A 26,040-nucleotide genomic window follows, 5' to 3' on the forward strand; every position below is an offset into this window, starting at 1 on the left:
CGCAGCACCAGCACGCCATCCTTGCCTTTCTCCTCAGCAACCAGAGAACATTGGACCTAGCACCAGTTAGCATCAACATGCTATGAGCTGCTAACAGCTGAAATTTTGTGTGTAAATATTGTAAACATTGTTAATCGTAGGATCCCTGAACAAACACAGGAACAAAAAAAGTGAAAACACCATCATTGCAAACGCAACCAGTTTGGTGTCAACAGCCAAAAAATAAAACATAAATAGTGACGAGAGGTTCCAAATACAAAGAAATCTCAAGAAATGAGTAAAAAAAAGTTTTTTTTCTCTCTTTTTTTGTATTTGTAAAGGTTATCTTGCACCCTTATTATATATACTGGACATCTTGTTTTGAAGGCCTAAGCCTGAGGTTGGTGACAACATGCCTCAAAAGTCACCAGATTTGGCACACACATCAGGCCTTGTGAGAAATTTGATTTTTATTACTCCTGTGAAAAAAATACCTAAAATGCCAACAGCGCCCCCTTCAATTTTCAACTTTGCAAATACTCAGACCCTCAACATGGTTCAACATACAGCCATGAAAATTGGGAGGCATATGTTTCAAGCCAAAACCTACAAAAAAAAAACCTTTTGTGCGATCTTCCCAGAACCAACAAGAAGTCGGCCATTTTGATTTGAAATCCTGATCACTCATGTCACATTACGTGAATTTGAACTTATTTCAACAAACTCCTCCTAGGTTTTCCTCCTCGGTCAACTCCAAAATTGGTTTTTGTGTTGTTCATACATTGAGGATGAAAAGATATCAAAAGATGACTTGTACCTCAAACTTTAAGGTATGAGTCATCTTTGATATCTTTTCACACCTATACACTCAATTCTCTACCACCAGCACAGCGCCACCTTCTGTAAGATCTGGTACTACCTTTAAATCCATGGTCCACACTTCACCAGACTGAACACACTGTATCATAGCCCCAGTCTGAACTCATCTGTAAATGCATTTTGGTCATAGGAATAGCACCACCTAGTGGACATAGGAGGTATTTACTCCTATGAACAGCTTCAGACGTGCCTTAAAACATCCTTATTTTCTAATGATCTGCAGATTACAAAGTCACAAACAGCAGGTGCGCACATAAGGGGGCCCAAATTGGAGGCTTGCTGCTGTAATTTCCTTTGTTACAGATTTTGAGTTTCTTTGTGTATTGACTCTAAAAAAAGAGACTTGTACTTTTTTTTGTCAGGCTTTAAAAAACTTCATGTGTTACAACAAGAAACCAACCACAACCACCCATAAACAAAGAAAATGATTGACAAGATCTCACTACTCACACTATTTACTGTGTCAATCTTTTGAAAAATATGACGTGCAAATGAAATATGAAGTTTCCAGTTTCATCTGTTTGTGAAATGGATTCCTCTGGAAAACAAATAAATTTGCAAGTGATCCCAAACTTTTGGTGGTGGTGTTTGTTCCAAATCAATAGATATACAGAAGCAACCTCGAAAAGTTCCCTTCCCATCAGAAAATTAACACTCAACACACACAAAAACAGAAAAGCTCGTCTTTTAAACCTCCAGGAGACTCTGTCTGGAGAAAGTGGATCCAATCAAGTTTCCTGTATGTGTCGCCCAGACAGATTTAAGCTATATAAACCCAAATTCAAAACAGCATATCACAGAGCACTTCCCATCGCTGTTCCTGCTGTTGCTCTTAGCCCATTAATGGAGAAGAGAAAAGGACCAAGGATGGAGCCTTGAGGGACGCCACATGTTAAATTAGCAGGAGAAGACAAGGACTCAGGGATGTTTCCAGCTAGAGACCAATTTTTCAGAGCAGAGCTGAACCAGTTCAAGGCCCCAATCTTTAACCTTTTGACCAAAACTAAACACGAGTCAGACTTCCTGAATGTCAGTACTTATAGAGAGGGGTGGGAAAAGGGTATTTCAGTCATACACCTGTCTATGATATTTGATGTCTGATCAGTGACGTCACTTTCACACATTTGGAGGAAGTTAACCTTTGAGAGGGGAGGAGAGAAGATGTGGTTAATTCTCAGAAAAGAGAAGTTTCTTCTTTACTCGAGATCACAAAGACAAAGAGGACTCTAACAGAGACTAAAACATGGACCCTCATCACGGTCTGATCTGCTTCCTCCTCCTCTGTAAGTACTTAATTCTGATTTTGTCTCTACCTCTAGTCTTCAATCTTGATTTTTCCAACAGTCCTTAGGCTCAGTGTTTATCATGAAGGATTTAGATTTTGATCAGATAACGAGCACAGCCAAGTAAAAGACTTTTCAGTGACCAATCGCTCTGAAAGAAAATCCTAAAGTTAAACAAAGTATCAGCTGTCTGAGTTATTCAGATCAAAGTCTTATCTTCCAAAATTTCACTCTTTGCTTTGGAGAGCTCTCCTGACAGTTTGCTTTTTTCACACTCACTGCAGAGGTTTTTCAGCTCCAAACGCAGAGACGGAAACAAAACAAGAAACAAAAACCTTTCAAAACATTCATGAGCCTGTGAGTTACGTCTTTTACTACCAAGACGTTTGACTTCCTTCAAACAGGCTGTACCTCAGGAAAGAAAACGAAGAGAACGAGTTTCAACCAGAGGAACTTTGACCCTGAAACTTAGTGCATTTTGACTCCTGGCTGACTTCATAATTACGGAAAGGTTCCACACAACTTAAACCATTGCTATAACCACTTTGAGACACTAGATGGCCCACTTGAATTACACAGAACATCAACGTCACATTGTGTGAAATTTTGACCTGTTTCTGTTTAATTATGTCCAGAAATATCCAGACTCAGGGACCAGTTACATTTTATTCACTTACAGTATAAACTCAATTAAATGTTGTTGACACAGAAAACCTGTAAAGATACTTTTTGTACCAAGAAAATTCACAACAGGAATTGATAAGGGAATCGATACAGAATCAGATCAATAAGCAGAATTGATAAGGGCATCGGTATTGACAAAATCTTATCAATTCCCATCCCTAACTATACCAAACCGTACTGAACTGACCCGTACTGCTTGGTGGAAACGTAGCTTCAGTGGTCTGGACTCCTGTGGCTGTTAGAAATCTCAACAATCACATCCTGGTACTTAGTCAATTTGATACAGCCTAGCATTTGTTCCAGACTCATGAATGTTTTTGAATTCATATTGTTTGAGTATTTGCAGCATGTTGATCATTACAGAGATTGTTTAGGCCACTGCCTTAGTCAGGCCTTGTAGTGAAACATTTCAGACTTTTAAACTCAGGCAGTTCAGGAAACAGTGAACGAACAGTACAGAGATATTACAATCCAACATCAGTAACTGATTCTGTTTCTTTTCTACAGCTCTGCAGGATGGAAACCCTGGTTTCATCAGTGCACTGACATTTTACCAAGCAGTACTTGAAGGAGGACATGCTGAACTTGAATGCCCTTCTTCTTTAGCTTCCACTAGAAAGTTCCTCTGCAAAGAAAGCTGCAGACAAACAGACATCCTGATAGAAACAGAAGCTGTCAGCGCCCAGAGCGGCAAATTCAGCATTGAATGGAGGAGGAGGAGAGGAGAATCTTCATTAGGAGATGTTTTTGTGAACATGTCACAGCTGACCAAGTCTGACTCTGGACGGTACAGGTGTGGTGTGGGTGGATCTGTATCATCAGCTGAATATGAGGACTATGAAATCATTGTTGTAGACGGTAAGTCTCTGAGTCTCTCTTCTTGTCAGTTTGCAGATGTAGGAGGAAGTTTACTGATGATAACTGTTGTTTTTACATCTTTTCTGCAGCACTGCTAGATGAAGACAGGAGGGAAACTCTCACTCTCTATCCAAGAGTCACAGGAAATATTACAGTAGCATGCCACTTTTATTCCTCTTTGGGGACCGTGACAGGTGCTTTCCTGTGTGGAAGTAACTGTTTGGTCTTTCCAACTGTACGAACTGAGGGCACGTATCAGAATGGCAGATTCACCATCAGATACGTAGAGTTTGCCACTGGAGGAGCTGTGTATGTGAGCATCTCACAGCTGACCGAGTCCGACTCAGGACGGTACACGTGTGGTTTTAGGAGGAGTGGGTCATCACATCTTAAACGCACATTTGAAGTTGATGTTACAGACAGTGAGTTTCTTTGTTCATGTCAGTTTTATCCTCCTGCAGAGTGATGAGGTCATGTATTGATTTCTAGCTGCATTGAATTCTTAACTATAACTTCTCAACGACTCAACTTGGTAAACTGGTTTTTAGCATCAGTTAGCTTTTAAAGGTGAGCAGACGTACAGGTTTAACATTGACTGACTCAGCCCTGGTGTCATGATGCGAGCATTAGCTTTAGCTCACACAAGCATCGGCTGATGAGAAGGAGGGTGAACAACAGTTATCGTTTCTTTGAACCCTGACACAGAGACTTCATGTTGAAGCAGAAAAAAAGGACAAAGGACAGGGAGAGAAAAAGACTAAGAAAGCAGAGTACCTCTCTTTGCTGTTTGTAAAAGCTCCTGGTCTGTGTCTGTAACCTTAAACACTGATCAATGCTCATTTCAAACCAAATGTTCTGCTCAGACACACACACAGGAGTATCTCAGTTTACCCACAATGATTTCCTTTTTTTTTTCCAGTCACAGAGTCCACTCCTGAAAAACCAAAACCAGGATCCTCAACATCGGCTCCTCCATCGGCAACACCGAGCAAAGATGCAGCAACCCCTGAGCCGTCAACATTCACTATAGGTACATTCAACCACCAGGCCACAAGGGGGCAGCTCCTTGAGCTGAACCGACTGGTGTAGAGGACCAGAATGTGTGTGTTCTTCTGATGCACGGGGTCACCTGCTCTGTGTTAAGGATGTTTATTTCACCTTTACAGGTGACAAGTTGCTCTAAAATGTGTCAGAATGACTTTAACCTGTAACGTTCATACGTCCGTCAGCTGTTGCTTGTTGGGCTTGAGTTTGCTGTAGTTTGACAGCCCAACAACCCCATGCCATGATGCTTCACCTCCAAACTTCACTGTTGGTGTAGTGTTTTTTGGCTGATGTGCAGAGCCATTTCTCCTCCAAACATGGTCTGTAGTATGACAGCCCAAAAGTTCAGTTTTGGTCTCATCTGACCAGACAACATTCTCCCAGTATTCTACAGGCTTGTCGAGATGCTGCTTAGCAAACTTTAAACCAGCTTCAACATGCCTTTTCTTGAGGAATGGAGTCTTGCGGGCCTAGCGTCCATAGAGGCCATGGTGGTGGAGTGCATTGCCTATTGTTTTCTCTGTAACAATTATACCTGCTGCCTCCAAGTCTTTCTGGAGCCCTTTCAGGGTGGTCCTTGGCTGGTTGAGTCCTCTTCTGACTATCTTTCTGACTCCCTTGTCAGAAATCTTCAAGGAGCTCCTGTGCGTGGCCTGTTGATGGTAAGGTGGTGCTTCTTCCACTTGTGAATAATGGCCCCAACGGTGCTGACTGGAATATTCAGGTGCTTTGATATAAGTCTGTAACCAGTTCCATTCTGATGCTGAGCAACAATCAGGTTGTGAATGTCTTCAGAGAGCTCTTTGCCTTTACCCATCATGAGGTGTGTGCTATTTAACTGCTTGGTGAAAAAAACACCTTTTTTATAGGACCATCAATTTGCTCTAGCCCAGCTGATGTTGGTTTGCACTAATTGGAAGTTCAAGTAATAATTACTGACAGATTTCAGGTGGTATGGTGCATTTCCTGTCCAAAGTATTCAGCCTTTCCATGGTGTGTTCAATACTTTTTTCCTGTGTTATCGTACTTAATTCACCATAATCATTATTTACGGACCTGAACGTTGGGATTTCTTATCATGTGTGGATTATTTGAGTTAATACCAATGTCTGGGAGAAATTTGAATTGCATCTTTGGAAATAAATGTAATGAGAAAAGAGTTGACGTGTCAAATACTTATTTTCCCCACTGTATCTCCTTGTCCTCTGCAGATATACTGCTGTATGTGAGGGCAGCTCTGGCAGCTCTGGTTGTCCTTATAGCTCTGGCTTCGCTGATATACTGCAGGAGGAAGTCTCTGACACCAAAAGGTGAGGCAACAGGAAACACACCCACACAGACACTCAGACAGAGGGCATCACAGACAGGTTGTTGTTCAGCCAGTCCAGGCCTCTGTTCACTCACTAAAAAGGAACCTATCAGTTTTAACAGCTCAGAAATGATCCATACCTTAAAACACTTTTTGTTCTGCTTCACAGGCAGAGGAAACGCAGACGACGTGGACATGGAGGTGACTTCTTCAAACGCTTTCCTTGCTCTCTCTGTCTGCTTTGATTAAACCAGTTTGTTTACTGCAGATCCTGCATCACTATAAATCCAGTTCTGTTTCTCTGCCTGGTTTTTATTTCCTCTCAGCTCTCAGGCAGTCCTTCCATCCCGTCTGAAAACTCTGTCTGTTTCAGATCCCAAACTATGAGAACTGTCCTTCAGGCTCTGCACGTGGAGAATCCATCTATGAGAGCCTCAATCCAGCCACCAGCGATCAGGACCAAATCTACTCTACACTCGCACAAAAATGATACTGCAGGGACTACATCGCCAACCCATGGATCGCGATCGACTGGTCGACCTTGGAAGCTTCCCTTGTGGCTCTTAAATAATAAAAAAAATAATCACTCTGCATCACACATCTCACACAGCTCCGCCCCAAAGCACACACATTACAGACAAGTGCTGAAAAAGTTACCAGAGAAAACTGATTCCACGTTTACTGTGATCATTTACCAATGTTAACAGATACGTTCTATAGTCTAATTGTGTTTTATATGCTGTAATGATGCACCTCATAACGTGAACATCCCGTGTTTGTTCGGTTTAATTCGTAGAGTCAACACAAGCAGAAGTTCCCTGTCAGTCTGTGTGGTGTTAGAATATATAGCTTATGTACGTGTGCTTTGCTCATTGCAGTAGTAGATGCTGTTGGACAATTAATGGAAGGTTCAAAGCTCCTGGGAGGCTATAGATCACCCAGTAAAAGGATGAGAAATGGCCACAGTTGAAGGTAATGCTTTTGCCAAATAAAAAAAGAATCAATTATGTGCAAATCTATAAATGTAACTCAGGAATTTACTGTTGCAGAGTTCAGGTATGTGTTTATTTTAAATGAGTTAGGATAAATAAACAGAGGACAGGTGATGATGCTCATTCTCATCAAACGATCGGCGGGGAAAGATGAAAAAGAAGTATGGAGTCAGACTGATAAATTTTTCAGTATTTTGGTGATACATATAGTACCTCATTTCTATCATTGGTTTAAATTTACTTTACTTTCTGATTCTTTAAGAATAAACAGAGGAGATTTCCTCCAGATGTTGTTGAACAAACCTGAAAGCCTGTTAGCTTTCATAACACACTTTTACTATGTGTGTGCCTCTGTGCAGGGGCGTAACCTGACTTTTAGACTGGGGTGGCTTAATGAGGGAAGTGGCATAGGTAGGGGTGGCCAGAGGTACAAACACAAAAATTATTACCCTTTATCCTACTTTAATAACTATGAGTAACTAGGATTGTATAGATCAGGGGTCACCAACATTTTTGAGACTGAGGGCTACTGAAGGGAAATGAGTTGTAAGAAGGGCCACTTGTTTCATACACACTCCCTGAATAACCAGTTTGCGCAGAACAGTTTTAATATAATAATTTTTTTGTTGGCCAAATTGAGCAGCAAAAGTTGGGAGGAATAAATACATACATTTTTTTTTCTCCGTCATCTTTTTTATTATTTTGTATTTTTATTATTATTATTATTATTATTATTATTATTATTATTATTATAAGTAATAATAATAATGATGATAATAATAATAATTATTATTATATGTAGTAATAATAATATTAATAATAATAATAATAATAATTATTATTATTATTATTATTATTATTATATTATCATTATAATAGTAATAATAATAACAATAATAATAAAAGTTAAAAGATGTAGCCTATTAATCCTGTACTCTTCATATGTACTATCAAGCAAAAATAAATAAATGTAATTTATGTCCCCTGGTATAGATTCTATATTCCTGTGTCTTATTCATTGTATGATATGCATCAGCCAGTATATTAATTTAAAGCAAAATGACACTTTATTAAACACACATCACAGTTCTATTTTCTCAGAATGCGAAAGATGAAGTTATGATGTCCAAGCAGTTTCATCAGGTAGGCAAAACAACTAAAAACACTTTCACACCTTCTCGAGTGTAATTCATACAACTAGACTCATCAAGATTAGAAATACATTTTGTCTCGTCCCTTTTTCCACAAGTCTTCAATAGGTAGATCTTGCGTTTCCTGCAAGTTAAGTTTGGTGATCTTGCTCACAAAGGTCACTCAGTGACATCAGTGACATTCACACATTGACACCTGCCAATGGGACACTGACACATGCCAATCCCTCAGTGACACCCTAACACCTTCCAGCCACTTAGTGACACCTGCCAATGGCACAGTGACACTTGCCAACTGCAAAAAGACACCTACCAATTGCTTGGTAACACCTGTCAATAGCTTAGTGACACCTGCAATCACTGACTCCTGCCACCCACCAATCTCAGAGTGACACCTGCCAATCATTCAGTGTCACCTGCCAATCATTCAGTGTCACCTGCCAGTTGACAGATCATAGGAAGAAAATACGCTGAAGTCAATGCCAATAGTCTCTCATAGACATCAGAGTATGCTAACATGATAGCAAACCTCCTTTTACTTAATAGTATACTTTTTCAAAGTATGTCTATAAGTAAAAGAATAAAAGTATGAATATTATTTCTGTGTTTATATGCGGTGTGTATTTCAGGTTTATTGTAACGTGTGATCCTGTCATACAAACACATGAAACATACAAAATATTATTAAATCTACAATAGGGCTGCAGCTATCGAATATTTCAGTATTTGAGTATTCCACTGAAAATCCCATCGATTAATCGAGTAATTGGATAAAATACATTTTTGTTTAGTTAAAGAGCAGTTCGTTTTCAAACGGAAATTTTTCCTCTTTAAGAAACAGACTTTTCTGATACAGCATGTCAAAAAGAGCACTTGCTTTGGTAGCTCCAAAATTTGTAAACACACTTTGACACATTTTTGTGCTTTGTACACCTCATCAAATGTTGTATTTTGTAGAATGACCTTTTATTCTCCAAACTTCAGAAAAGAAGCCAGATTTGTTGCTAGTTGCTATTTTGTATAAGAGGTGGATTGAGGGGTCTGAAAACTCTCTTAATATGGCCTCAGCTCTATTTGAAATACCACTCTTTGATCTTTTTTAAAATTAAACGATTCCTGGAGGCAGAGAAAATTACTCAAGTATTTTTTGTAATCGAGTACCTCGAATAATTCGAGGAATCGTTTCAGCTCTAATCTACAAGCAGCATAACCAGGCCCTCGCGTCCATGCCACCACCAGGACGTGGTCACCAGTCTTAACTAGAAGTGTATCAGACTTCCTGAACGTCAGTATTTATAGAAAGGAGTGAGAAAGGGGGATTTCATTCATACACCTGTGTGGGCTGTCTGATCAGTGAGGTCACTTTCACACATTTGGAGGAAGTTAACTTTTGAGAGGGGAGGAGAGAAGATGTGGTTAATTCTCAGAAAAGAGAAGTTTCTGCTTTTCTCAAGATCACAAAGACGAAGAGGACTCTGACACAGACGAAAACATGAACCTTCATCACGGTCTGATCTGCTTCTTCCTCCTCTGTAAGTCCCAAATTCTGATTTTGTCTGTATCTCTAGTCTTCATTCTTGATTTGTTTAAACAGTCTTGAGGCTCAGTGTTTATCATGAGGGATTTAGATTTTGATTAGAGTCAGATTATGGACACAGCCCAGCAAGATTTCTCCGTTAGCAATCGCTCTGAAAGGAAATCCTAAAGTTAAACGAGGTATCAGCTGACTGTTATTCAGTTCAAAGTCTTGTCTTCCAAAATTTCACTCTTTAACTTTCACTTTTCAGCTTTGGAGAGCTCTCCTGACAGTTTGCTTTATTTCACACTCACTGTGCAGATTTCTTCAGCCCAAACGCAGACGGAAACAAAACAGGGAACAAAAACTTTTCAGAACATTCATGAGCCTGTGAGTTACGTCTTTTATTACCAAGACGTTTGACTTCCTTCAAACAGGCTGTACCACAGGAAAGACTATAATAAGACTGCTCTTTTTTAACCCTTAAGATACAGTTAACACAAACTTCTGAACTCTCTGTGGATCTCTGAGCAACACCGATGCTTCCTGCTCTTAAACCAACCAACACCCGGGTCAGCTAACTTCAGTCTAAAGCCTCGTTTCACTCAAAGGAATTATCCACTGAAAATAAGTGCATGTTGACTGACTGAATGAGGGTAGAAATTCAGTTCTGGGGGTAAATTTACCCCTGAAAACATCCATACCTGGGGTTGAAATTTCTGATGACTGCCATTTGTTTAAATACTAGTTTATGTATACTTACATGGAAGGTTACGGATCACACTTGAGGACTTGGATGGAACTGGATGAATGGTCAGGCTAGATGCGGGTACACCTGAAACTATTTGTATCCTAAACATGAATGTGTAGTATCACCCTGTGTAATCACAATGGCAACAGTGTTTGCCCAAAAAACGCTTGTTTTTCCTTCTGAAGTCTCTCAAAGTGCTGGTTTGACCATTTAGCACCTATGCTACTTTACTCATTTTCCTTCAAACCCATTGAAACCAGCACAGGCTGAATATCCTCCATGCTAACAGGCTAACTGCAGTGCTAACAGCTTGTCTGTCTCCTCCTGTTCTTGTCTTGTTGCCCTCTAGCAAGACCCTCTGGGTCTTTGGCACAGTCAAACAATGGGCCACAGGAACTTTTAGTTCTGGGGAATGTTTGAACAGAAACTAAGTCCACATGTAGCCAGGTACAGAAAACTTTACTTTAACTGATCCCTGAGGGGAAATTTCATTTCAGTTACATCCCTTCCAAGACATATAAGAAAACCAACATGGGGAGAAACAGAAATGGGATCAACCCAGGAGCAGCCAGCTACCTTTGCTTAGCTTTGCAATAGATATGAAAACAAAAACAACACTGGGAGAGGAGAGGGGAAATAAAGGTCAATTCCAGACGATTCCCAACAGGGGGCTTCGTTTGAGATTAAGAAGAAAAAACACCTCAGCATATAAGCACAAGATAACAACAGACAAAAACTCGAAGACTAGTACAAATGTGCTGCTCAGCCATGGGGGGGCACGCACGCAGCCTTCTCAGGCGCTCACGCATCGCCCTCTGCAGTTGAACTGTGACAGAGCCAACAAAGGCGTTGAGTCCAAGGTTGTGTGTGGGCAATGTGAGTTCATGTGTGTAAGCCCATAGACTTCGTACACTGTCTGCCATCTGATGGTGTCCGTGGAGACGACCTCGAAGAGTCCTGATCCAGAGACAAGTTCACAGGAGAAACGTTGGGGATAGGAGGGGGAGAGTATCTGTTTGCATTCCATCCAGGAGAGTAGAAGCTTATCACCCTACCAAGGCCGACACGGAGGGGCAGATTGTTTTTGAACAGGTAGACTGTAAAATTTTCCATCTGCTTTAGAGTTTTCTGGTCATCTCTGTGGCGATCCAAATGACCTAATTTGGTGGCCCATTACAGCCGAGCCGACAACTTCTCCAAGTTGTTATCCACCTTATCCAGCCTGCGATTCAGTTCGCATGTCGCTTGAGTCTGAGTGTTGACAGCCCTGCCCAATCCCTCAAAGACGGGCTGCTTGTGGATAGCAGAAATAGCAGCCTGCAGCTTATGAATTTTGCGATACATCAGGAAACCGCCAGCTCCAAACAGCAGAAAGCCTGTTATCATAAATCCAAATATGTAGATGTCTTCAACATCCTCGAAGGAAAGTATTTGGGAAACCTGGTATATTTTTATATGTTCAAGCCTGTCATCTTCACTAAACCGCAGTTTTAGGTTACTAAAAAACATGTTTTCCTGGAAACTGTTTATGATTCTCAAACTACGCAGCTGAATGATGGAGGTTCATTCTGATTGGCTGGCGTGGGTCATGCATCTGGGGAAACACTGCCACCTGTGGGTTTGGCAGATTTGCCCATAACGTGTGGATGAAAATATGGGGTAATTTGTTTTTGAAAATACCCAGCTACATGTGTACAAGGCCTACAAGTTCCTGTACCCTCTGGTCCAAACACAGCTTTAGTCATCTGAAGCTCCAGCAGTTGTTGATAATCTCAACACTCACGTCCTGGTACTTAAAACCCAACTTTACTTAAATGTCAATGGTTAGTACCGCTAGCGTTTACATCCAAGCATTTGTTCCAGACTTATTTTTAAATTAATATTGTTTATCTGCAGCACGCTGCTCCTTACAGAGACTGTTTAGGCCACTGCCTTTGTCGGCCCTTGTAGCGCAATATTTCAGACTTTTAAACTCAGGCAGTTTAGGAAACAGTGAACAAACAGTACAGAGATATTATAATCCAACATCAGTAATTGATTCTGTTTCTTTTCTACAGCTCTGCAGGATGGAAACCCTGGTTTTCTCAATGCAGAGACATTTTACCAAACAGTAGCTGAGGGAGGACATGCTGAACTTGAATGCCCCTCTTCTTTAGCTTCCACTAGAAAGTTCCTCTGCAAAGAAAGCTGCAGACAAACAGACATCCTGATAGAAACAGAAGCTGTCAGCGCCCAGAGCGGCAGATTCAGCATTGAATGGAGGAGGAGAGGACAATCTTTATCAGGAGATGTTTTTGTGAACATGTCACAGCTGACCAAGTCTGACTCTGGACGGTACAGGTGTGGTGTGGGTGGATCTGTATCATCAGCTAAATATGACGACTTTGAAATCACTGTTGTAGACGGTAAGTCTCTGAGTCTCTCTTCTTGTCAGTTTGCAGATGTAGGAGGAAATTGACTGATGATAACTGTTGTTTTTACATCTTTTCTGCAGCACTGCTGGATGAAGACAGGAGGGAAACTCTCACTCTCTATCCAAGAGTCACAGGAAATATTACAGTAGCATGCCACTTTTATTCCTCTTTCAAGACTGTGACAGATGCTTTCCTGTGTGGAAGTAACTGTTTGGTTCTTCCCACTCTACGAACTGAGGGCACGTATCAGAATGGCAGACTCACCGTCAGATACATAAAGTTTACCACTGGAGGAGCTGTGTATGTGAGCATCTCACAGCTGACCAAGTCTGACTCAGGACATTACTCGTGTGGCTTTAGGAGGAGTGGGTCGTCACATCTTAAACGCACATTTGAGGTTGATGTTACAGACGGTGAGTTTCTTTCTTCATGCTAATTTTATCCTCCTGCAGAGTGATGAGGTCATGTATTGATTTCTAGCTGCATTGAATTCTTAACTGTAACTTCTCAATGACTCAACTCGGTAAACTGGTTTTTAAGCATCAGTTACAGGTTACCTGACCCAGCCCTGGTGTCATGATGTGAGCTCTGGTGTCCCAGCGAATGTCTGAATAATTTAAATAACCACACAGTTGAACTCTTTTCAGCCAAATATCACCAGATTCATCTTTGATTTACCAAGGTTTCCATTCAAGTCAACACGTTAACTCTAGAATCAGATACACAAGATGCAATGATGCATCAATTTGCACACATCGTTTCCAACTTGGCAGCTTTGGCTATATCTATCGAGTTTTCAGACCCGTCTGGTGACTTATCTCAAGAAAGCGACAAATCTAGTGGCTTTTTCTGGAGTATAGACTCCGATATGAAAGTATTTATTGATCGAGGGACAATCCCTATCCTACCCCTGAGCCTTTGTTTTTGTGCATTTACGTCTAGTGGAGGGGTGTCCCAATCGTCTGCAAGGTGCAGAGCTATGGAGCCCTTGAAACAAGGGTGAACCACCCCTTCCCCTTGACTCTCAAACCAGAGGGAGGGGGAGGGGAAAGCGTGACAACTGGGATTGACCCTTAAACCGCGGTCACACTGAACGCCTGTAACGCGCCACCCAAACGCCCAAGTCTGGACGCTGGACTATTTTGACAAGCTGAGGGGCGAACACGCGTCACTGTGCAGGCGGAGTAGAGAGCCCGTTCATTTAAAGACGGAAAGCCCAAAAGAGCATCTGATAAACAATGAGCTGTGGTTTCAAAAGCATGACAGGAGAGTGTTAGAAAGCTTTGGAGATCACAATCAATGCCTGCTGCCTCTCCCTGGTAATCCACCTCCACTGGCCCTGCCTGGCTGTTCCCTGAGACCTCATCCTCCGACCCCCCGACCCATGTTCCCGGAGGTCTCCCTGGGGATATTGAAGGGTTGGAGGAAAGAGAGGAGCACAGAGAACTTCCATCTTTTCCCTCGCTCTGCCCCTGCCCCGCTCCTCCCTCCTCTCTTTCAGGCTCAAAACTCCACTGAGTAAAACACAGTCGGACTCAGTGATGACCCGTGCAGGGAAACAAATATCTAAAGAACTTACCTTCAAAACCTGTCTCCTCAGCGACTTTCATCCAAGCTTGCTCCTTTTTTTCCTGGTCTCTGATAGCCTCACGCGAATTTGCATCAAAAATTCAATATTTTCAACTCGAGCATAGAGGCGTGTGACGCCCCAAACACGCCGCGCAACACGTCCAACGCGCCGTCCGAGATGAATCTGCTTCTAAACGCATCTTTCCATTGACTTTGTATGTAATCTCTACGTAAATTCGCGTCCAGTGTGGGTGCGGCTGTGGGCCCTGTTCCAAACCACTCACAGACGGACAAGTCCTCCCTGCTCACCTGCGCAGCAGTCCCTCCCAGCTGCAGCCAGAGCAGCTGACTGCATAGAGATGAATCCGAGTTTCTCTTTTGGGTCACTTTTGCCGGTCCCAAGCTCTTATAGAGGAGTAGTGTTGATATTTTGACATTAAAGAACGTTGGATCTTTAATGTCAATATGTCATTGACACATATCAAGAATCTACAGCAGAAAGTGTGTAGTTCTAAATGTAAAAACGGTGGGGTTTTTTACCTGCTTTCAGTCCCTCCCACAACGTTATTTTTCTCTCCTACAGTGTCCATGATGATTACATACAAACGGACACTCTTGTAAATTATGCTACAAAGTCATTTAGTGACTTTATGAACAGCCAATAGCTACTTTCCTTACTGAGGAGTTGGCAACAAAGTTTGCTAAACCTGAGGAGTTCCTGGGTTCCCACCCCAATGATGATCCTCTCCAGGTTCGTGTTGGGCTATAAAACCTCAAATGCCTGACTCCTGATCTGGCCTTGCTCATTATGTCGGTTTGCTGTTGTAGTCGACACCGTGTGTTTTATTTTGAAAATCACTGGCTCCTTATAGGTGTTTTTCGTGCACTGCTTCCTGTCCAGTGTGAATTAACACGTTGACTTGAATAGAAACCCATCTCAGCCGGCGCCGTGATGGAGCGGTGATCTGTCTGGGCTATGTGAGCGATGACCCTCCCCAGTCTGAGTTGTCCAATTAAATTTACAGAAACCTCAACATCAGTTCCTACGCCAACTCCTCTGAGCAAAGATGCAGGTGCCCCCGAAACCACTGAGCAACCTGCGACATCCACCACAGGTACAACCACCAGATCCAGTTCATTAGACTGACTTACCTTATTCTGAAGCAACTCATGTTTCAGTTACTGAAGGAGACATTTTAATCATGACTAACCAACTGTCCTTTAATGAGGTCAACATACAGACATGACAGGGACTCTGTGTCTCCTGCAGATATACTGCTGTATGTGGGGGGGACCCTCGTCGCCCTGGTTGCCCTGTTATCTGTCGCTTTGCTGATATTCTGCAGGAGGAAGTCCTCAAAACCAACGGGTGAGGCAACAGGAAACATACCCACACAGTCACACTCAGACAGGAGACAACAGCAACACCAAGACTTCCCTCTCACAGCAAGAGAGAGAAACTCTGTGTTTGGTTTGTTTTCTGTCAAGCCCCAATCATCTATCAACCCAGAACTTTAGGAGGTTCAACAAAACAGACCAAAGTTTCTGGAAAATAACACATAGGCACGCCAAATTTGACACCAAAGAGTACTTTGAGGAACTAAGAAAGGAAAACATAAATAACAAGCTTAAAAAAGGTACCAAAACACAGACCACGGTTACATTGAAACAGAAACTGGAGAACAAATAGAAAACCAACAAAGGGCACATTAAAAAAAGCTCCAGAGGGCAACTAAAAACATTAATACAGCAACCAAACAGTACCCAGAAACCTTCCTAGGTCACCTTAAAACAGGCTTTGGGTTGTAATCTTAGGTAACATGTTTCCTTAAGATAAAACCATTCAAAAATATAACAATAAAAGTTCTAAGTTCTAAAAGTTACCTAAAACCATTAAAGAAGTCACCAAACAGTCACCCGGATAGCATCAAAGTGTACCTTAAATCACACTGAAGGGTAGAAACTGCATAGGGTTCATTAAAACATGCATTAAACTGTAAAAAGAAACAAACTAAGAGAACATCACCACATCCGCGAAACAGTTATACAACACCAACAAAAGATAAACTGAAAAGGGAACCAAAGGGTACTTTGAAAAGCTCCCACAGACACATCAGACAAGCTTCAACACATCACCCAGAGGAACATTAAAAAACATCAAAAGATGCTTTGAAAAACCTCAAAAGGTTCAATAAACAAAGCAATACCTAAACACCAAGGGGTCCCTAGGTAACCCATGAAGGGTACATAAAAATAGGCTGCAAGCTTTACCTAGAAACAGCCAAAAGGTGCAACAAGCAGAAATTGCAGTGTACCCCACCACCCTCCCAAAAAAAAGTACATTGTGGAAGAAGCAAAGGCTAATAACTAGAAAACAGCTAAAGGGTATTTTAAGACAGACATCACCAGGCACCAAAAAGGTAACCAGAAAACCACCAAAGAGTTCATCAACACATCCACTACACATTTCCCTAGACATCATCAAAGGGTACAACATAACAGGAACCATTGGGTACCTGGTCACCACGCAATGGGACATTTCACAAGCACCAACTGGGTTCCTTAATGATTTTCAAAGGGTTTATAAAAACAGTCCACTAAACAGAGCCTAGAATACATCAAAGGGTGAACTAAAAGCTTTACCAAGAAAATAATTAGAAAACAGCCAATGGGTTCATTAAGACGCCCCTCAAATGGTACCCAGATCACCACCTAAAGTTACTGTAAGGAGGCCCCTGGAGGGTACTCAGAAAACCACCAAATGGTGCATTAAAACATGTGCTTCCTAGGGAGCAAACCAGGGGTACCACTGAACAAACACAAAGGGGTACCTAAAACCAAGTCCAAGCCAAAGACTGAATTGAGATGAGCATCAAACTACAAAGAAAAACACCAAAGGGCACCTTAAAACAGGAAGTGAGTGGAAACCCGGGATTTAAGAGTTTCTCTGAGATGAAAACAGCAGAGGGTATCTCAAATGGGCATCAAGGGGTACCACACAGGACCTAGAAACCACCCAGTTTTGAGTCCCAGTTCGTCAGTCCAGTGAACCACAGCTCAGGTTTTACAGGTGTTGTGTCATTTTCCTAACAGAGCCCCCGGTGGAAACAGAGTACGCTTCCATCTCAGAGGTGAGTGTGAGGAAGTTTGATCCACTCGCTCTGAAATAACCTCTGATTTAACAAACCCCGTCCTGCTCATCCATCAGGTGAAAAACACAAAACCAAGTGGAACAGAACAGAGTGAATACAGCTCCATCCCTGGATCGTCTTCTCCCAGTGCTGTAAGTAAAAACTGAGAGGTGTAGGGTGCCAGACACTTTTTAAAGCCCCTGATGACGTCCCACACACTGGCCTTAATCTAACCTGTCGTCTTTCTCCTCCACAGGCTGAAGACGACGCCAGTAAAATCACCTACTCTGAGTTAGAGTTCTCAGATCGTACAGTCCGTTTGCTGGACAGCGCCCCCGGTGGATATGCTGACACTGTTATCTACTCTACACCTCGATAGAAGCAGCTTTGGTGTCAGCGATATCAACAATGATTTCCTGCTCAGAGTAAAATAATAGAAACTGTTTCACAGAAGTTTAAGCTAAAAAATGTAGCCTTGGTAGTTTGCTTTGTGTTAGCGCCATTTTCTATTAATAACTTATTATATGTTGATTATTCTTATTAGTAGTAACAGTATTACAACAAGGTTGTGACAATATTTCATGTCATTTTTGCTTGTTAGTGAGATTTAATAGTTGTTATCCCGCGTTGACCAATGTCTTCTAATGTTTGCTTAAAGAGGGGGCACTCTGCTTGCTCGTTAACATTGATGCCAAGTACCAAAGCTGGATGTCCAGACTGAGCATGTGCAGATTTTCAAACCCCTACATATTCAGATGTTATCGAAATCCCTGAGAGGTATGGCCGGTCAGAGTGAAGGGGGTTTGTGGATTGGGGCACCTTAACAGGCTGCAAGTGTGATTTAGTTATTGCCACCACCTGTTATGTGCCACAGGTAAGTATCAGGTGCTGTTAATTACACAAATCAGAGATGCATCACATGATTTTTCAAAGGGTGCCAATACTTTTGCCAACCCCGTTTTTTATGTTTTGTGTGGAATTATATCCAATTTGGCTTTTTGACAATTCTTTTTGTGGTTTTCCATTAAAGACAAAATAAATTAAGATATTAATACCCAAGCATTTGTAATTGCGATAACTTTCTGGGAGAAATTGAGCATTATCTGACAGAATTGCAGGGGTGCCAATACTTTTGGCCAGCACTGTATCTACAACTCAAGCTCACTCCTGTCCTTCAAAAACCACCTCAAACCACCTTTAAAGACCACTTACAAGACCTGACTCCCACCATCACTATCCATCGTTTCTGTTTTTGTTTTCTGTTTATGTATTCATATTTGTTTTTTTTGTCTCTTGGAAAGCATCTTTAAGTACATTCAAAGACAACTGATTTATTATCATTACTATTAAACGTGCAGAAATACTGACCAGCTGTTTTTTTTTTTTACTCTCCTTATAAATGTGAAAACATGCTCTGATGCAATTCTGTCGTCGTTCTGTTGTGTTCAAACTCTTTGAGTTTTTTGGAGCTTTACAATGAAATAAAAAGTCCAGGGAAAGAAGTAACAGGAGCTTTTCTCAGGTGTGCATGCTGCATGTTTCTTGGCAGTGTTTTTACTCCCTGATGCTATTCACAGACAGACCTGCAGGTGGCGACATTTGAACACAAAAACTCAGGCCAAACAAAGCATCTTTCCTCCTCTATGTGTGTGTGTGAGTGTGTGTGTGTGTGTGTGTGTGTGTGTTCTGTTTTAACCAGTTTGATTTTCAGACTCTTCAGTTTCTCCTGTAACATCATCATCATCAATATTTCCTCCGTCTAACAGCCGACAGCTCCCGTCAGTCATCTCTCCGTCATTAACAGCGACGCGCTCCGCCTCAGTTATAATTGTCTGAAGTGATTCTGAGGACAGACTGTGCTGACGTCTCGTTAAGAGACAGACTTTAATCAGAGGAAATCTTTCCCTCCTCAGTGATAGGTGACTGTTTTTAATGATTTACTGCAAAGATCATGAGCAGCTGACCTGCAGGGACACGCACGCTGGAACAAAACATCTCAAATTAGATTTAAAGATCTGAGTTTTCTCACACTCCTGTTCTCGTATGTACTTCTGTTTCCACACTGTGTGCATGTAAGAATAAATTGTCTAAATCTGTCAAACAGTCTTTAAAGTGACATCCTATTCCAAGTTAACAGATTTCCTGAGCTTGTAGTGATTTTTTGTGGTTCATCCTGCTGCACGCAGTGATTGTATTTTTCTGTATTGATTTCTATTTTTGAAAACTAAATGATAAAAACAGTGGATGTTTGGAGTCTCAAAGCAAAGTGAGGCCGCTCCACTTGTTAGGGTTAAGGTATCATTTTTGTCAACAAGTAAATTTTAAACAAAACAAAAATGTTAAATCAATAATATTCTTTGCCTTTAAACATCACATTTTAAAATCTATTTTTATCAGAATCAGGTAGTTCATCTCATTTTTGTGGCTTTTTTTGTCTTTTTTTGGCTCTTTTTATTTATTGATATTTTAAAAAGTATGCATTTGTTTGAAACTTTTTAACATTTTCGAGAATTTTGGTCTCCATTACTTTGAGGTTTGGAGGGACCTTCTAAAGTAGACTAATGAGTGGTTTGGTCTGACGCCAAGTGTAAGTATTACAAGGTCAGGTAAACCTCAAGATTATACATAACTATGTGTGTATCTATGTTTTTGTGAGTGTGTATATGTGTAGCTGGTATGTAAATGGCAAGGCCTGTAAGGTCTGTACAGGTACGTATGTATGAATGTGCATGTATGTGTATATATATATATGTGCAAAAAAAAAAAACCTATGGTGTAAGTGAAGATGTGTTGCTGATTTTTCACTTCTTCTTGTATTATTTTATTTTATTTTTTTAAATTGATTTAATTTTCCTCTGCTGTGTTTATATTCTGTTTTTGGCTGTTGTTTTTTTCTTGTTTTTATTTGGGGAATACAGGGAGGGAAGGATGTAGGTTAATTTAAAAATATATATACTGTATGAGTCAACTAATCACTGAAACATGACTTTCAGGATGGATATTCCTATTGTCTTCTGTAAATTCATCAAGTAAAATATATATATTTTAAAATAAATTTAAAAAAAAATTTAAAAAAAAGTTTAAACATTCTATTCTTCTTACCTTTCTGCTCATTACCTGTCTCTCTTCAGGTGTCCTGATCCAGTCAGGCTCACATGTAACAGGCTCTGTATGGAGGACTGGTGCCAGATTAGATGTGTCCTGTAGGTAACAGAGGAACAATGAGACAAGCTAAACACAGAAGTTCTCTTATCTACTACACAAACCCTTCTTTGTTTTATTATTCATTCCAAAGATATAAAATAATTCGTTTCTGCTTCTTATTCAACCAATACAGCTGCAGTTTATACACAGCAATCCTCGCTTAGCATGATGCTAACGAATAACATAGGAAATCCCATAGGGAAACGGCGAAGCTAGCGGAGTTAGCGCTACATGTTTTAGATGAAAGAAAGTACAAAATGTGAAAACTGACTGACTCCATGAACTCACAGTTACTCAAAGGGAGATGCAGGAGCTTTATAACACCAGCAACACAACAGTGGAGCTCAGAACAGTCCGTTACAGACCAAACATGGCGCTCATTGGTGACCGTGGCGATGAGATAAGCTAGCGATCATTAGCTTCATAGCTAAAGTACCTGAAATGCTTTAAAACACATTTAAAACATATCAAGACACACACATACGGCTGGCGTTAGCTGCTACATGTCACAGGGGAATATACAGAGCACATGTGTGTGATTTGTGACATTCACTCACCTGTTAATGACAGGGAAACAATGAGTTAAGCTAACAGGTAATGTGTAGGCTTCCATCGCTTCTGCCTGTTTAAAGATGGGGGCGTCACTTGGAGGTTTCGCCCCCCTGTGCCGCAAATTGGAACTACAGGCCGACTGAGATTTTACTACGATCACTTAAATGTTTGATAATGAAAATAAAACTTGGCATTGAAAATCGTGTGTTATAAAAATTAAAGTGACAGCAAAACTTGTATTAGCTTTGATATCAAATGTCATATTATAACTTTTTTTATTTTTATTTTTTTGTATTTGGTTTGAATTTAGATCATATTATATTAATTTGATATCACCATTTTATCAATAACAGTTTATGATTTCAGTGGTGTGTTTTTAATTTGATATTATTAATTTGGTTTTTTATTCTATTTTTTTTTTTTTTTGCTTAGGGGCTGATCGTTATTTAATAAATAAATAAAATAAAATAAAAATAAAATAAATACTATTTAAATAAATTTAAATAGTAAATTAAATAGGACCGGGGTATAGTTGGGACGTGATGAAGATTTCATTTTTTCCTTACACTCCCCCCCCAAGCGTCCAAAAAAAAACATTATGGCCCCCCCCCTGAGGAATTGCCCCCCTCAGTACTGAGTTCACAAAGCTACTGTGAAATTAAATCTGGAAATCAGAGATTTTAAAGTTTTAACTTCCTGTCACTCTTTTGGCGTGGCATAGATTTACAGCAGGGTTTCTCTTTTGTTTTCCTAGGTGGTGGCATGTTAGTATCCTCTGTCACGTTGGCTTTGACTGAGCCAGGGGGTCGTATGTTCTCTCTGAGTTATACGACATTAAGTAATTATATATTCATCACAGACGTTAGTGAGATCAAACCACTCTTTGAAAAAGGATGTTTTGATACTTAAGCTCAGGGTTAAGTGTTGACTAGAGTTAACGTGCTGAATTTAAGGAGCTGAATCTGCATCGTCTGGGGTCATGCCGAGGCCAAGCATTGGAAAATGAATGTAAGGCACAACAGTGAGTGTGTGTGCAGGTGTGTGTGTTGTACATGGAGGATAAAAGCAGCAGCAGGAGGATTCATAATTCTAATGGCTCTAATTTCCTTACAGGATTAACTGATGTGTAATTAAATTAAAGAGTGAACCCTGACACATCTCCTCATTCACCGCTCGGCACCGCTCTGCACCCTCACTGAACACATGATGGAGATGACGGGTCGTCTTCAATCTCGCTAAGTTGCGCGTGTGTGTGTGTGTGTGTGTGTGTGTGTGTGTGTGTGTGTGTGTGTGCTGCAGTTCCTCGGTGTTCAGTATTCCAGTCATAGAAGCTGAGTCACACTTACGGTAAACTGTCTCCATATTCAAGGAGGATGCTCCTGTGTGTGTGTGTGTCTGGTGTGTGTGTGTGTGTGTGTGTGTGTGTGTGTGTGTGTGTGTGTGATGACATGTCCTAGACAATGGCAGACATGGTCCAAGGACACAAGAGTAGAGAGAGATCGTCATCTTCTTCTGTATTGATCGCTGCATCTTAAACGCACATATGTGCACGCACACACACACATATATACACACACACACACACATATACACACACCCAGGTTAAGTGAATCAGGCCTTAAGTGGCCAAAGATGTGGAGATGGAGATGTAGGGAAGGGTGGATGCAGATAGAGGAGGAGGAGGAGGAGAGAAACCAGGAGGAGATAATGGAGCGGCCGTCCGCTGGAGAGGAAACTCAATTTGCTGAAGAGGAGGAGACGAAGAAGAGGGCCGAGCAGGAAGAAAGACCAGGACATGAGCTGTTTTTGAACTGCTTTCTGTGCCATGAGCTGGTCAGATCAACACCAACCGCAGATATTTCATTCAAGTTTTGTTGTGAAATTTGACACTAACATTTTTATTTTTAGTTTTGTAATCGTCTGCCTCTGCCTCTCGCTCCATCTGCAGGTTTTACACACCCATACAAGTAGAAGTGAAGCAGAAAAGAGAGCAGGGGCTGATGGGAGAAACTCCTCCTAAGTCTGAAGGAGATACAAGCAGGTCCAGGGCCAGGTGTCCACAAAGTGCCACAAACAGATGTGAATGTGATGGAGGAGATACCCACACCTCACCACTGAAACTGTATCTGAGCAAGTGTCTTTGTCTTTTGGCTAATGAAAATAAATAAATAAACACAAAGATAAACTTAAAAACAAACAAATAGATAAATAAATAAATACATAAATAAATAAATGCAAACATAAACTAACAATGAAAAAAATAAAATAAAATAAAATAAATACAAAGATAAACTTACAAATGAATAAAAAATAATAAAATGAATGAATAAATGTATGAATGAATAATAAAAAAAATACAAAAATAAACAAATAAACACATATAAAAAATAATTAATAGATAAATAGATAAACAAATAATAAGATGAATTAATGAATAAATAAATAAATACAAAAACAAAGAAACACATATAAAAAATAATTAATAGATAAATAAATAAACAAATAATAAGATGAATTAATGAATAAATAAACAAATACAAAGACAAACTCACGAATGAATAAATGATTAAATTAATAAATTATTAAATAGATTAATAAATAAATTAATAAATATAAATAAATAAATAAATAAAATGTGATTTTATATATAGCATGAGCCATGTTCACCTGACAAGTCCAAAAAAACCCCAAACATTTCATGATTTAAAAGAAAAAAAAACCCATCTGAATCGTCTAAACCAGTACTTATCTAACACCATTGGCAGGATGATTTTTTCTCCACTAATTCTGGCGTCCTTGAAGTGTTTTAATTTCTTAAATTAAGACAGTTTTCTGGAATTATTAGGTGTATGTGGCTACTATTAAATCTAACAAATATTTTTTTCAACTCTTAATTACCCAAGTACCACAATAGACACCTGGATCTTTATTTTTTTTTATTTTTTTATTTTATATTATTCATTTTTGTCCCTTGTATTTTGTATTTTCTCTTCTTTTTAATGCTGCTCACACATGTTGCTTTATAAATGTTGTTTACACACCAGATTTCAGCTGTTGGCCGTCTGTTGCATGCCTATGCTAACCAGTGCTAGGTCCAATGTTCCCTGTGAGCTAAGGAGAAGGAGGCGAGGACAACACGCTGTTGCTGAGGTGTGACCTGTCCTTCCATCCATCGTTATTGGGAACGTAAGATCTATCTCCAATAAGATGGACGAGCTGGCTGTGCTAACCCAGCAACAGAGGGGATACCAGCGGGCAGAGTAGCATCATGCTACAGGATACTGTCATATTATATTATATTATATTATATTATATTATATTATATTATATTATATTATATTATATTATATTATATTATATTAAAAGAGTTACGGTAATGAGAACAGTTATTGCCTATGATTGGAACATCGTTGCACATGGACTCCTGTGCAGTACCGTAATACCCTGAATATCCCTTTAAAGCATGTTATTTCTTTCTTAAATAGTTGTTTGAATTTTCTCGTAGCCCAGATATTAGAGGAGTTACGGTAATTAAAAGAGGACTTGGGAAATGGGAGCGTGGCTGTCTGATTTTAAAGTGTAAACTGAAACACTCTGCAGAAGAACTTCACAGAGCTTTAGCAGTGTTGGAAGCTGTTTCAGAACCAGCCTGATTGTTGATTGGACCCAGGTGTGCACACAGGTGAGCTGAGCTGGCTGAGGAGGTGCAGAGAGCAGAGGGGAAGGAAGAGGAACATGCAGTGAGACAAAACAAGTGTCTTAGTGTGAGAATATGTGGATGAGGATTAACTTCTCGTTTCTTTTGGGTTCAAGAGGATGAAATCACGGTGAGTTTTACTCCAAAAACACCTCAAATAGGTTTGGTCAGCTCAGATTTTCCTGTTTCTGGTTAAACATCTGGACAGCAGTTTGTCAGACTGTTGTCTTCCTCACTTCTCCTCCGTCTGTGGTGGGGGGTCGTGATCCTCAGATTTCACCTCCTGTGAAACCAGCCCATCAGAGATCAGCTCCACACGAGCCTCACAGAGAGATTCTTTCAGTTTCATGTTGTTGTGAAATTCTGCGGACGAACCCTGCAGACTTTCTGACTTTACAGCTTCAAATCAGCTCAGTGTGTTCCAGAAAGATCCACGCAGGCCGTCGTGTTTGGGATCTTTGTGATCTTTGGGATGTGACGTGAAACTCTCCTGATCAGACAGAGACGCTCATGGAGGTGTCTGCTTATCAGGGCTGGTGCATGTTTCTGTTGTTTTAAAGAAGAGGAGAAAGGCCTGGGTACACACACACACACACACACACACACACACACACACACACACACACACACACACACACACACACAAAGCGGTCACTGTTACAGTGCTGCAACCGCACGTTCCTCCCTGCCAAAGAAAAACCCTTCAACACAGAGACTCTGCTCGTACATCTGTCTGCCCTCACACGTTTGTCTCTCTGTCTGTACCGCTCACACACACACACACACACACACACACACACACACACACACACACACACACACACACACAGAAAAAGAAAGAGTGGGGGTTTCGTGATCTGGCGGCCTGCCCTGTTTGGCAGAAAGCAAAATGCCACATGAGTGTGACTGAGCTTTATCGTCTGGACATGAAGAACAAGATTTCTGTTTGAGTGACGGAGAGGAGGAGGAGGAGGAGGAGGAGGAGGAAGAGGAGGAGGAGGAGGAGGGGCCAGGCCGGAAATCATCT

At 40.7% G+C, this 26,040-nt stretch overlaps 3 protein-coding genes across 10 annotated transcripts in view; 2 read left to right on the forward strand and 1 right to left on the reverse strand.

Moving 5' to 3' along the window:
- Positions 1 to 21,408, reverse strand: part of LOC141798931 (polymeric immunoglobulin receptor-like) — a 42,935-nt gene extending 21,527 nt beyond the window's left edge. For 3 of the 8 annotated variants that reach the window (XM_074680887.1, XM_074680890.1, XM_074680888.1), the window contains exons 1-2: positions 21,322 to 21,408; positions 20,678 to 20,761 (exon numbers count right to left, since the gene is read on the reverse strand). In XM_074680887.1, coding sequence (XP_074536988.1) covers positions 20,678 to 20,761; positions 21,322 to 21,377 — 140 coding nt within the window. In that variant the 5' untranslated portion in view covers positions 21,378 to 21,408. Of the gene's footprint in view, positions 1 to 20,662; positions 20,762 to 21,052; positions 21,277 to 21,321 lie in introns of those variants that run through there. The other 5 variants (XM_074680889.1, XM_074680894.1, XM_074680891.1 and 2 more) reach the window with 2 other exon arrangements.
- On the forward strand, positions 9,531 to 17,678 carry LOC141799921 (polymeric immunoglobulin receptor-like). Its single transcript, XM_074682344.1, has 6 exons — positions 9,531 to 9,711; positions 12,504 to 12,851; positions 12,941 to 13,273; positions 15,455 to 15,544; positions 15,700 to 15,798; positions 17,523 to 17,678. The coding sequence occupies exons 1-6, from the start codon at positions 9,672 to 9,674 to the stop codon at positions 17,597 to 17,599; spliced, it is 987 nt and encodes a 328-aa protein (XP_074538445.1). The 5' UTR covers positions 9,531 to 9,671; the 3' UTR covers positions 17,600 to 17,678.
- A 3,601-nt stretch (positions 21,409 to 25,009) lies between the features above and the next one.
- LOC141799846 (neural cell adhesion molecule L1.1-like) overlaps positions 25,010 to 26,040 on the forward strand; it is a 71,670-nt gene continuing 70,639 nt past the window's right edge. The window contains exon 1 of the mRNA XM_074682234.1: positions 25,010 to 25,143. The gene's annotated coding sequence lies outside the window, so the exon portion shown is untranslated. The remainder of the gene's footprint in view (positions 25,144 to 26,040) is intronic.

Source organism: Halichoeres trimaculatus, unplaced genomic scaffold, assembly GCF_033239565.1.
Source record: "Halichoeres trimaculatus isolate MK-OKI-2021-1 unplaced genomic scaffold, fHalTri1.1 fHalTri1_scaffold_11, whole genome shotgun sequence".
In the NCBI taxonomy this organism is placed as follows: domain Eukaryota; kingdom Metazoa; phylum Chordata; class Actinopteri; order Labriformes; family Labridae; genus Halichoeres; species Halichoeres trimaculatus.

Excerpts from the sequence above, each read along its gene's own strand:
- LOC141799921 (XM_074682344.1), top strand. The coding sequence starts at position 9,672 with ATGAACCTTCATCACGGTCTGATCTGCTTCTTCCTCCTCT. Across the intron at positions 12,852-12,940 it reads TGAAATCACTGTTGTAGACG|CACTGCTGGATGAAGACAGG; the intron begins GTAAGTCTCTGA and ends TCTTTTCTGCAG. Across the intron at positions 13,274-15,454 it reads TGAGGTTGATGTTACAGACG|AAACCTCAACATCAGTTCCT; the intron begins GTGAGTTTCTTT and ends TTAAATTTACAG.